An 11,220-nucleotide genomic window follows, 5' to 3' on the forward strand; every position below is an offset into this window, starting at 1 on the left:
CTGCTGCCACCTGTAGGACAAATGTGGACAACAAAATGAACGTGTTCATACACTATGATTATAGTATTATGATATAGACTGTATATTATTAATAGGGTCTAGTTTAACACAGAAGCATCACCAGAGCAAACTGCTGACACTGAACTCCATCTGTATGGAGGTTCACCAGCTGAGCTGTGTGACTATACAACCTGGTGTGAGGTCACAACATTATTCAATATAAATCTAATGAATACAGCAACACAACAACCACAAATAAAGAGATAAATAAATAAGAACAAATGTTTGTCATCTAGATATTTTTACTTGCCTCTAACATAATATGATATTTCATTATATATGGATATGGTAATTATTATTAACTGTTGTTCAAACATAAACAAAAGGCAAGTGTACACATGCTCTGCTATTTAAGCTGTATCTGATGATGATGTTTGTCATTGAGATGAGGTTGTTTTGAGTCATCTTCGGTTCTGTTCACCTGATGCAGAGTCTGCTGATAGTTTAAAAAACATTTTTATTATTTCTACTTTTATTTCTACTTATTTTTTTCTCAGTTTGAAATCTAACTTTTGACCTCTGACCGCATGTTTTTTATTCTCCATCTAAGACAGAATGAATGTGAGCTCCAGAATTCAGTGTCAAGTTGTGTCTGTATTTATTCACTTTATAATACTACGATCATTAATTTGAGGAGTCAGATTTGTAAATGGTATTTATTGATAGAATTTTACAAACACCAAGAAATGTACAAACGGTTTTTAAGATTTTGAACATAGTGATTCTTCGGGGTCAGAAACTATCAGTGAAGGTGAAACTGAAAAACCTGGTCAACATGTTCTGACCAGTTTGAATGATTCACTCTTTCTGATGAATCAGACTCTAAATACTACAATATCCATGAGCCTTGGCTGCCATTGGGAAAAAGACGTGTCAAAGGTGTGAATCAGAGCGGTAGTGAATTTAAAACATGTCACCATGGTTGCTGAATTCACCCACAGCTGAACTGATTTAAACTACAGAAGTCACAGAAAAAGAAGAAATTCAGAAGCTCTGTGATTGGTTGTTTCATACCAAAATGCACCATGGGAGTCGTAGTTAGCGACTCTTCACTCTAAAAATCTTTCTGCCAATTTTTTTTCTCTTGTGGAACATGGGGGCATGTTTAAGAGCTTTAATATAAATCTCATCATCATCAGTTGTTGTTTGAAATTGTTCAGTGATAAAAATGTGATGGATCAACAGTGAACACATCATGTGGAGATGATTTAACAGCTGCTTCCTGTCATTTCTTTCCAATGCCGAACGCGTCCGAAGTGGCACCGCCAGCAGTCTCATCCCCGACCTGCAGGGAGGAGCCGAGGTTCACTGTGAGACAGGTGGGGAGGAAGCAGCCATGCAGGGCGTTCCTGATGACACTGAGTGTAAGACGGATAAAGATGAAGACCACAGGTGAGACAGCAGGTGAGGAAGACGACACACATGAGACTGACCTTGTCCGTGACCTCTGTGTTGTTAGAGCTCTCACACGTGAACATGAATCAAAGTATTTACACTGTGAACTGTGCACAAAGCTCTGAAACCAGGTCACAGAAATATGATGGGAATCATTACTATTTTATATATTTATCATAATATGACAAATTCAAATACAAAACACACCAGAGACATAACGTCAGTGTTTCCTGTGTAGTGACAGGATCTCATCTACTGACTGAAGGAAACTTAAGAACAGGAGGATTCTCTATGAAGTTCTGCAGACTCTGTTTCTCTGGAGCTTTATTCTGGAGGGACATCAGATATGATGACATCCTCAGGAAGTGAAGTCACAATGAACCAGATCAACATGTGGTTCAGGTCTAAGGGTTCAGGTGCGAAGATAACAACATGATGACATCACACTGTTTGTTAACACATGATTATGAAGATGATGATGTTACCACATCAAAGATCATTAATCACAGCTGTTAACTGTTTGGCCCCGCCCACTGATATTTCCCTCAGCCAATTTAGAATATTTCATAGAGGTCAGAGGTCAAAGGACAGAATGTAAAGCTCTGTGGTCGTACATACACATGAGAGAATTCTCTGTAACACAGAGACACAAAGCAACAGAGTGCCACATTTGTAAATACTACAAGTGGAGCACGGGTAAATATCTGTACAGGTGAATATCTGTACAGGTAAATATGAAATCTTACAGTGTGTTCGGTGGAAGAGTGAAGCTGGAAAAAAAACAGAGATCAGTTTGAAACAGTTTAAACCTGATTGGAAGCTTAGACCTGGTTTTAAAGACCTGGTTTACTCACACAGGGGGGACGGGACGTGCATTGCTCCAGCTGCCATTGGACGTCACATCCCTGAGGACAAAAACAACACTCAGTGTGTGATTCAGTGTGATTGTGTGTGTGTGTGTGTGTGTGTGTGTGTGTGTGTGTGTGTGTGTGTGTGTGTGTGTGCGCGCGTGCGTGTGAGAATCTGACCCATACAGCGACACGTTGATGTTCTGACGAGACTCAAATCTGCAGAGGAAGAGGAAACAATTAAAGACCTCTCATTAAATTCTGAGGATTAAAATGTCTCGACGTACGAAACTTGATATTTCTGTATTTTTGTGTCGTAGCTCAGACACTGAGCAGACATTTCTTCAGTCTCTTATATCACGTTGTTTTTTCTTTTGAATTGTTATAATTAAAAAATTATAATTACAAGGTTTTCTCATAACTATTTCATAATTACTAAACCTCATGAATGTTAAATAATTATGTTTATGATCCTGATGACATCACAAGATTCACATAAAGAATCCAGCTTTTTATATTAATGCCTGCGATCTTAAAGTGTTGTTTGATGACGAACTCCGTCACATGACGTTTCCTTCAGACTCACCTGGTGGAGTTTTCCTCTTTGTTTTGCAGCAGGTGAAAACTCTCCGTGTCCTGATCGTCATGTCTGCACACACATCATCACAACATCATCACATAACATCACTGATGACATCACTGAACCCTGGTGTGTTCAACTGTCTTACCTGGTCTGGTTGAGGGAAGGAGGAAGAGGACCAGCAGACACAGACGCCATCAGCATCATCATCATAATCATGAGGAACAGAGCGACAGACAGAAGCGACTTCATCCTACAGAGAGAGAGCAGGTCTGTGAGTCAGAGTGGACACGACTCGCCCTAACACTGATTTTATACCCGACGCTCTGATCTGAGGTCAGATTTCAACCAATGTTTTTACGTCAGTGCTCAAACATCATCAGTTTCCTTTCAGCTGAAGGTCAGCTGACCTTCAGTCTGCCGACAGGATGAATAATGAAGACCTTCAGTGTCACTTCAATATTTACTGATGGACATTATTAGCTGAACGACCCTGACCTCTGATCAGTGTGTTTGTCTGTTAATGTTCGTCACCATGCAGCTTCAGTCCGAGTCAGATAAGATGATGTCATCATGACATTCTTCTCTCATACAGACACATTGAGCTGCTTCTTGTTGAACCATTATTTCATTTATCATTATAATTTATTAATTCATTGTGCTGCTCTGATGTTTATGATTAAAGAGGATTCACTTATTTACTTCTGTTAGTGTCTCTGACTGTCTGACAATCAATATCAATATTCAATAGTTTTACTTCAACAAACTTCACCACACAATAAATGATATTAAACTATGGAGAGATTTATCATCTTCTTCCTCATGATCATGTCTCTGACTTTTGATATCAACATTTTGTGAATATGAAAAATATAAAATGAATAATGAATAAAAAACTGATTAAAAACAGAAAAGGCAGAACTTCAGAGACATTTATTTTTTATTGTTTATATATATGTGTGTGTGTGTGTGTATGTATATATATATATATTTAATAAGTTAATACATTTGAACAAACACAAAAACAGACATCACTGTTTACACTTTGGATTAATATCCATCATGACACATTTCCAGCAGAGGAAGGAAAACTTTATATTTTTGTCCATAAAAGGCAGAAACAGAAAAATCTTCTACTTCCTGGAAACTGAAATAAAAACAGAAACAACGTGAGGAGGAATGAAGAAGAAGAAATCGATATATAATAATGATCCACCATGACTGAGCAGGAAAGCAACATGTCAGGGACTTTTTTCTTCAACACAGTGTGGGAACGCTGTGTGTTCGGACAGCTCGTTGTTTATCGGAAGTCTTCGGCGGAAAACATGCCCTTGGCCCGGCGCAGGATGGAGTCCTTGGACGCGTCGTACGGATGCTCTTTTGACGGGATCTCCAGGACGGCGGGGATCGACTGCATGTGAGCGTCGATTGCGTGACGAATCATCTCGGCGATGAACTGGTTAATCAGGATGATGCCGATGTCGTTACGCGCCAAGAAACTCCTGCGCAGAGAAAATAAGTCAGCAGGGAGCAGGACAAACCGACAACACCACTCCAAACTCCATTCACATTTCTATCAATTTAAAATTTCCAATGATGGTGCATTTAGTAAAGTTAGCCTATATTTTATAAATATATATTTCTACATTTCATTTTATACGTTATATTTCAAATATAAACTTATGTTTCATGGATTCATAGGAACGACTGGGGAATTAAATGTTTAAGAAGATTTAGTTTAATTTAAAAATGTCGCCTGATGATTGAAAAACAGTTCATTGTTTTACAACAGGTTAATAGATAACTGAACTGTGTGGTTTCTGAATAGAGTTTGGTTTCTGAATCGACACCCACAGAACTCTATTCAAATTTCTACCAATTTAATATTTTGTTGATCCTGGTAAATTGTGAATTCAGTATTTATAAAAAAAAAAAAAAATCATTCATTTTTTTACACAGAGCTGAGTTCTGGTCCCTGATGATTACAACTATTTTCAGCCAAGTTCTAAAAAGAGATCACAGACAAGAAAACTGCTGAACGGAGTTTGGTTTTTAGGTTAATGAGATTATGGATCCAAAACACACGAGGCCATAATCCATTCAATTTCATGATCAAAATAACATTCCAGCTGATGCTTGATTGTTGTGAATCCAGTGTTTAGGAAATCAGTTCAGATGTTTCATTGAATTCATGTTGCTGTTTCCTGGATGATTTACGTTCTGAGTTGACCTTTGGCCTCTGATTTTTACAAACATGTACAGTCAAAGAAACCGCTTCATTCACAGATGAGTGAAACGTTAAATAGACTGATTTCTGAATGTAGTTTGGTGCATGAAAACGAACTGTTCTTACTTGAAGGTCTCCTCGATCTCCGTGATGCTCGTGTCCTTCTCCACCACCAAGAAATTCGGTTTTCGGTTCTTGTTGAGTTCACCGACCCCCCCGAGCAGGAAGCCGGTGCACGTGTCCTCGTCACCAATAACGGCGATCAGTTTCCCGCGACCAGCCATTGTTCAAAGATCAAGTTTTAACCGAGAAACGGAGAAAATAATTCAGATGATTTTACCGAGAGCTCTTACAGATCATGTGAGAGTCAGCTGATTGCAACTTCCGGTGTAGTTCTGCAGAGGTTCGCGCCCTCTGCTGCTCGGAGACTGAAACATGTCAAAATAAATATAAAAAAATAAATGTAAAATCAAAGCGATGGTTTATACCAAACTTCAGCGACCCTTTACTTTTATCTGACCGATGATATGACGTTAATTTTGTATTTTTATTATATATTTATTTATAATAATAAAAATACATATTCAACAGATCAAATTAAAACTAGTTAACAGTAAAGCTGCCTTCATGGGCAATCTGTAAATCTCTAATTCAAGTTTTTAAAAGTCACAAATACAAACGTAACGTTATAACATCACACACCTTTTTCTGTGTGTTTCACAGTCTTACTCCCTACTTTACTATGAAGCATTTGTACCTTTGTTTTTGTTAGTAATACTTTCTCAAGCGTCATTGTTTATATTGTCATTAATCTCACAATAACCATAAATAAACAATATTCATTATATAAAAACAATTCATCTGGGTTTTTTTTTTTGTTTTAAAGCTGATGTGATTTCAAAGACTTATTATAGTTTGTGTCGTTCATGCAGATAAATATTTAAATACTGCATCAAAAGAAATATGTGTATTCAGATGAAAACATGTTCAGTTTATTACATGTGAGTAATATGAGATGACATATGTGAGTAATATATCTGAGTAATAGATTACATAATACATTACATGAGTAATGTAAGAGAAGAAATGAAAAATATAGAGTAATAAATAAATGCAATAAATTAAAAGTGGAATTATTATCATTAAATAAAGCGTGTTGTCAAGATGTCTGAACATAAATCTACCTCAATTAATGATAAATAATCCGTTTAGGTTTCTCTTCTCATGTTCGTTTGAAGTTTCCAACAGCACATGAAGGTCTCATCGGTCACGTGAAAAATCATAAGACGGAAGTGCAGCTGAGCTACAACCCTGCTACAACCTGTAAAAACAGAAGAATAAGAATAAGAATAAGAATGGTGAGTGAGACACTTGAATAATTATGTTTTTATCATATTTATAAAGTTATTGAACTGTGACGTTGACTAGCCTGTTAGCAGTTAGCCTGTTAGCTTCGAATGACCCTGTCTGTGCTGTCATCAGACCACTGCGGCTCTGACTGCGGGTCTGGAGCGGATCCCGGATCAGCTCGGGTACCTGGTCATCAGTGAGGACGGGGTCCTGGCTGTGAGTGTTTCATCTGTAACAGTTACCGGTCGGGTTACTGGCCAAACTCTGTTCACATCTCTTCACAAACCTTCACACAGAATTAAAGAGAAAGATAATCTCATTAAATTATCAGGACCTTTATTTTTGATTTTCTTTTTAGGTCCTGGTTTGAAACTTGGGGCCTGATGATTAAAAAATAATTTTAATCTAATTCTGCAAAGTAATAGATGAGAAAACGTTCAATTTAAATTAACTCATTAAGTTTGGTTTGAGACACAAACAACAAACTCCATTCAAATATCTATATTTAACTTTTGTATTGATGCTGGTGAATTTAAAGAGACAGTTGATGAAATGATGAATTCACATTATATATGATAAATACACATAAAACTAGAAACTGTTTAAATTCTTGACTTTTATGTAGTTTGGTTTAAGACATGGAAATGTTTCATTTTATATTAATATATAGAGAGAGATGTATGTAGAGATGAATCCAGTCTGTTGGACATAATCCTGACCTCTGACCCCTGATTTCTTCACCTGCTTAGTCTGCAGGTGAGCTGGAGAATGATGAACACACAGCTGGTGTGATGATGGAGATGGTTCGAACAGCGAGTCGTTTCAGGTTACCTGGATCAGCTGATCCGCCCTTCAAACGCATGTCAGGTAACATGCACACACACACACACACACACATACACACACACACACACACACACACACACACACACACACAGACCCTCTCATCTGGACTCACCTGTCCTCATGCCTCTGTCCTCAGTGATCCTGGAGGACTTCGTTTACACGGTGACAGTTTCTGGTCAAAAGGTTTTTGTGGTCAAACGTCAGAACAACCAGCAGGAGCCAATCAGCGTCTGAATAACAAAATGATGGTGATGAAGGTCAGAGGTCAACACTGTGACATTACAGTGACCTCCAGCTGATTTCTGATGTTTATTGTTTTTGTTTGTGTGAATAAAATGATTTTTGATCTTTTATCTGTGTGTTTGTCCTGAATGAGCTGATCAATCAAACTTGATCACTAAATCCAGTCCAGTAGACCTGGACCTCATGCAGGACCAGTGCAGTAGAAAACCTGTCTGAATGTATAACATATCATTAATGTGAAAAACCAGACCCTCTCTACAACGAATCCAGACCACGGGATCTTTCCAGAGGGAGTCAGGAGAGACGAGGGGGTCTCACAGTCCTCTGGTCCCCATACACAGAGTCCACATGAAGAGGGACTTTCATTTGGACGGCTGTGGCTCAGGAGGTAGAGTGGGTTGTCCACTAATTAGAAGGGCGGTGGTTCGATCCCCGGCTCCTCCAGGTCACACGTTGAAGTATCCTTGGGCAAGATACTGAACCCCAATTGCTCATGATGGCTGTTGCATCAGTGTGCGAATGTGAGTGTAATTGAGTGGTCAGTAAAACTAAAAAAGAGTTGCAAGTCTATCCATACAACCTCTGACTGGTCCTCAGGTCCACCCCTGACCCCCCAGGCAAAGCAACATGACCCATTGTCCCGAAGTATTAACTGAGTGCAGGACTTTTAATGACCAGTGACGATCCGTGGTTGTCTTGCTGCAGTGTCTCATTGTGTCCACCGGGGGTCTCTGCTCCCTGTCGATATCTTTACCGGTTCATGTGGATGGAGGACCGGAGGAAGACTGGAGGAGGAGGACGGGTGGAGGTTGTGGAGCTCTGATGCGGTCGTGATGAACTCGTTTGACGGCTCCGGTTCTCCGCGACATGACGAGATGGCGGGCGGCGGGGACAGCCGGTGTCCATGGTCCCGCTTCGCCTCCTGGTTGGAGTGTGTGTGTGTCGTTACCTTCGACCTGGAGCTCGGACAAGCCATTGAGGTACAGTGTTAGCTTAGCATTGTTAGCATCGTTTATCCTCAGGGTGATCAATCAGTTAGATGTTCAATAATAATATTAGTTCGGAACAGATGCCGATGGTGGGAATCACCAACCGTTAAACACGGTGGTAGTAAATCTGTGCTGTTATTAACACCGTGTTTAACGGTTGATGGAGGCAGGTGAAACGAACTCCGTCTGAAAAACGGAGTATTTGTGATTTAACTTCCCAAATGTTCCTTAGTAATAATGACTCAAATTAAAATATATGTGATAATGAAGAAGTTCACTGTTTAGCTGCATCAGTGAACCAAACAGCTGTTTTCCTTTTTTAATTTAATATATTCTTGACACCTCGTGCTGCTGTCAAGCAGATATAAAGACAAATAAAAGTTAGCATTTTATGTAACGGACTGGTGATGATGTGAAGCCGAAGTCAACGTTCAACCCTTGGGATGTGTTAAAGGTCCAAGACACGGTTCCGTCTCACTGAAAGGCTAACAGTCTTTAAATTAGCAGAATTTGACATGTGATTTGGTTTGTGCTGTAACAGCATCATGTCAGCAGTGACCCACAGAACTCCCCTTCACTCCTCCACCGTGTTCTGGTACTTACACCAAACTCCGTTCATAAAACTGACAATCATTTAGTTCGACCTTCGCTTTGCTAAAAGCTCTTCGCTGTTCAATGACTGATATTAAATGACTGATATTCATAGTGTACTGTTCAGTTCGGCATGACTCCTGTCAACAAACAACATTAATGAATGAATGAATTCTTGCTGCTGTTCACTGGATGATTGTGGGAATGGAAGGCTGAAGTGAACATTATATTCTCAGGTGTATTTCTGCCATTTTACAGGTTGTTGATGGACAAAGATTAAATTTGCATAATTTTGAAAGGACTTATTTTTCTTTCTGGGCGTTTTCAGCTGGTTTATCCTCCAGATGTGAAACTCACTGAGAAGGAGGTAAATTTGAAGTCTTTCTACACCTGCTCTGATTATCACTGTGGACTAACATTCACTTTATTGATCACTAGTTGATCACTTTATTGTTGATGTTTGTTGTCAGAAAACCAGCATATGCTACCTGTCCTTCCCCGACTCGTATTCAGGTAAACTCTACCATCTAATAACACTGATCAATACTCTAGGTCAGAGGTCAGAGGTCACATGACCTGTCTGTGTTCATTCCCAGGATGCCTCGGGGACACTCAGTTCAGCTTCAGGTTACGTCAGTCGGTCGGTCGCAGAGCTTCGAGGTTCAGAGACGATGCTTATAACCGAGACGCTCCTGTTACTCTGCAGGTGAGTTCACACAGGAAAAAGCTGCTGTCATTGATCCATCAGATTGTCAGTAACATGACTGATTAGTTTTTACTGGATCATCAGATTCATCAAAGATTGTCATCAACGTTTCTGCTCTATTTAAAAAAAGAACATGTTAGATGTTGAGGTCCTTTCACTTATCTCAATGTAATTCTGATTGATTGATTGATTGATTGATTGATTGATTGATTGATTGATTGATTGATTGATTGATTGATTAGAGTTCACCCTGTTATTACACAGCATGATTGATGGTCATAGTTCATTATGACGTTGGTGTTTATTTCTGTCTGGTTCTGTTTCTTAAGGAAAAAATCAACGTCATGATAGAAATGAATTCTGGGATATAATAGCACTTCCTGTCGCTCTCCCTATAAACTGACTCTTCTCTGGTGTCCTCAGAGGGAAGTGTCCCACTTCTTTGGTTACGTCTATTTCAGACAAGTTAAGGACGTCTCAGTGAAGAGAGGATACTTCCAGAAGGTGAGGGTCCCCTGTACTCACCTGGTCACAGTCCAACACCTGGTCACAATTTAGCTAACAGAGAAGCTAACAGAGGTTATTGCTGTTTATTGCTGTAACATTTTTGTCTCTGTGTTACATTAACATTAATTTTATTATTTTATCAAATTATTTTATCAAATTATTTTAAAATGATTTCGTCTAATTAAGACATCAACATTTTAGTTCTACCTCTTAAGCTCCGTGATCTCATGTGATCAGTTTCACTTTCAGTTAAACCAGTCTCAGACTGATCCTGGATCAGGTCAGGCCTTTCATCTTTATGAAACAGCCCTCTATTCACACCTGTTCAGTTTGATTGACAGCTGTGGGGTCATGTGACTTGTGTTTCAGTCCCTGGTGTTGGTGTCCAGGATGCCGTACACTCATCTGTTCCACTCACTGCTGCAGATCATTGCACCTGAGTTCTTTGAGAAGCTGGAGCCTTGTCTCGAAGCAGGTGATTATGTCACGCTTACATCATAACCACAAGCCAATCAGAACAGATGGGCAGATATTTCACCTGACATCTGTTATACATCCTCACAGTTTGTAACGAGATTGACCAGTGGCCTTCACCTGTACCTGGACTGACCCTTAACCTGCCTGTGATGGGCGTGGTCTTACAGGTGAGGGGAGGGGGTGTGGTCATTCAGAGGAGGGGCTTGGTTGACAGGTGAGAGGAGGGTCGCCTTCCTCCAGAAAACATCTGGTTCTCTGATAAAATTAAAACTGAAGGAGAGAAGTCAACTACAACTCCCAGGATGCATTTCACAGTATAACAAACAGGTCTGGTTTTAATATAAGAATAATGGAATAATTTTCAGGTGAGATAATGGAGGAACGGCTTAGTGTTTGGTTCA

At 39.5% G+C, this 11,220-nt stretch overlaps 4 protein-coding genes across 7 annotated transcripts; 2 read left to right on the forward strand and 2 right to left on the reverse strand.

Annotated features, from left to right (window-relative positions):
* Positions 1–697: 697 nt before the first annotated feature.
* On the reverse strand, positions 698–3,192 carry LOC147817902 (uncharacterized). Of its 4 annotated transcripts, none has more exons than XM_087179554.1 (6): positions 3,032–3,192; positions 2,890–2,952; positions 2,484–2,522; positions 2,310–2,360; positions 2,202–2,225; positions 698–1,418 (listed from the first exon to the last, which is right to left on the reverse strand). In XM_087179554.1, the coding sequence occupies exons 1-6, from the start codon at positions 3,133–3,135 to the stop codon at positions 1,286–1,288; spliced, it is 414 nt and encodes a 137-aa protein (XP_087035680.1). In that variant the 5' UTR covers positions 3,136–3,192; the 3' UTR covers positions 698–1,285. The 4 variants fall into 4 exon arrangements, with proteins under 4 accessions (XP_087035680.1, XP_087035681.1, XP_087035682.1 ...); XM_087179555.1 differs by having other exon boundaries at positions 2,490–2,522; positions 3,032–3,189; XM_087179556.1 differs by lacking the exon at positions 2,202–2,225 and having other exon boundaries at positions 3,032–3,186.
* Positions 3,193–3,805: 613 nt separating this feature from the next.
* On the reverse strand, positions 3,806–5,489 carry atp6v1f (ATPase H+ transporting V1 subunit F). The gene is made up of 2 exons (XM_023427139.2): positions 5,237–5,489; positions 3,806–4,385 (listed from the first exon to the last, which is right to left on the reverse strand). The coding sequence occupies exons 1-2, from the start codon at positions 5,392–5,394 to the stop codon at positions 4,184–4,186; spliced, it is 360 nt and encodes a 119-aa protein (XP_023282907.1). The 5' UTR covers positions 5,395–5,489; the 3' UTR covers positions 3,806–4,183.
* Positions 5,490–6,365: 876 nt separating this feature from the next.
* lamtor4 (late endosomal/lysosomal adaptor, MAPK and MTOR activator 4) lies at positions 6,366–7,657 on the forward strand. The gene is made up of 4 exons (XM_023427140.2): positions 6,366–6,468; positions 6,593–6,676; positions 7,210–7,327; positions 7,443–7,657. Exons 1-4 carry the CDS (start codon positions 6,466–6,468, stop codon positions 7,538–7,540), a joined length of 303 nt encoding a protein of 100 aa, XP_023282908.1. The 5' UTR covers positions 6,366–6,465; the 3' UTR covers positions 7,541–7,657.
* An 82-nt stretch (positions 7,658–7,739) lies between these two features.
* dennd6b (DENN/MADD domain containing 6B) lies at positions 7,740–11,190 on the forward strand. The gene is made up of 7 exons (XM_023427151.2): positions 7,740–8,529; positions 9,458–9,496; positions 9,600–9,642; positions 9,726–9,835; positions 10,259–10,339; positions 10,712–10,817; positions 10,907–11,190. The coding sequence occupies exons 1-7, from the start codon at positions 8,383–8,385 to the stop codon at positions 11,035–11,037; spliced, it is 657 nt and encodes a 218-aa protein (XP_023282919.1). The 5' UTR covers positions 7,740–8,382; the 3' UTR covers positions 11,038–11,190.
* The last annotated feature ends 30 nt before the right edge of the window (positions 11,191–11,220 follow it).

The sequence above is a fragment of the Seriola lalandi genome, unplaced genomic scaffold (genome assembly GCF_002814215.2).
Source record: "Seriola lalandi dorsalis isolate HSWRI2012SDOR001 ecotype SW California unplaced genomic scaffold, Sedor1 jcf7180002054853, whole genome shotgun sequence".
NCBI lineage: Eukaryota > Metazoa > Chordata > Actinopteri > Carangiformes > Carangidae > Seriola > Seriola lalandi.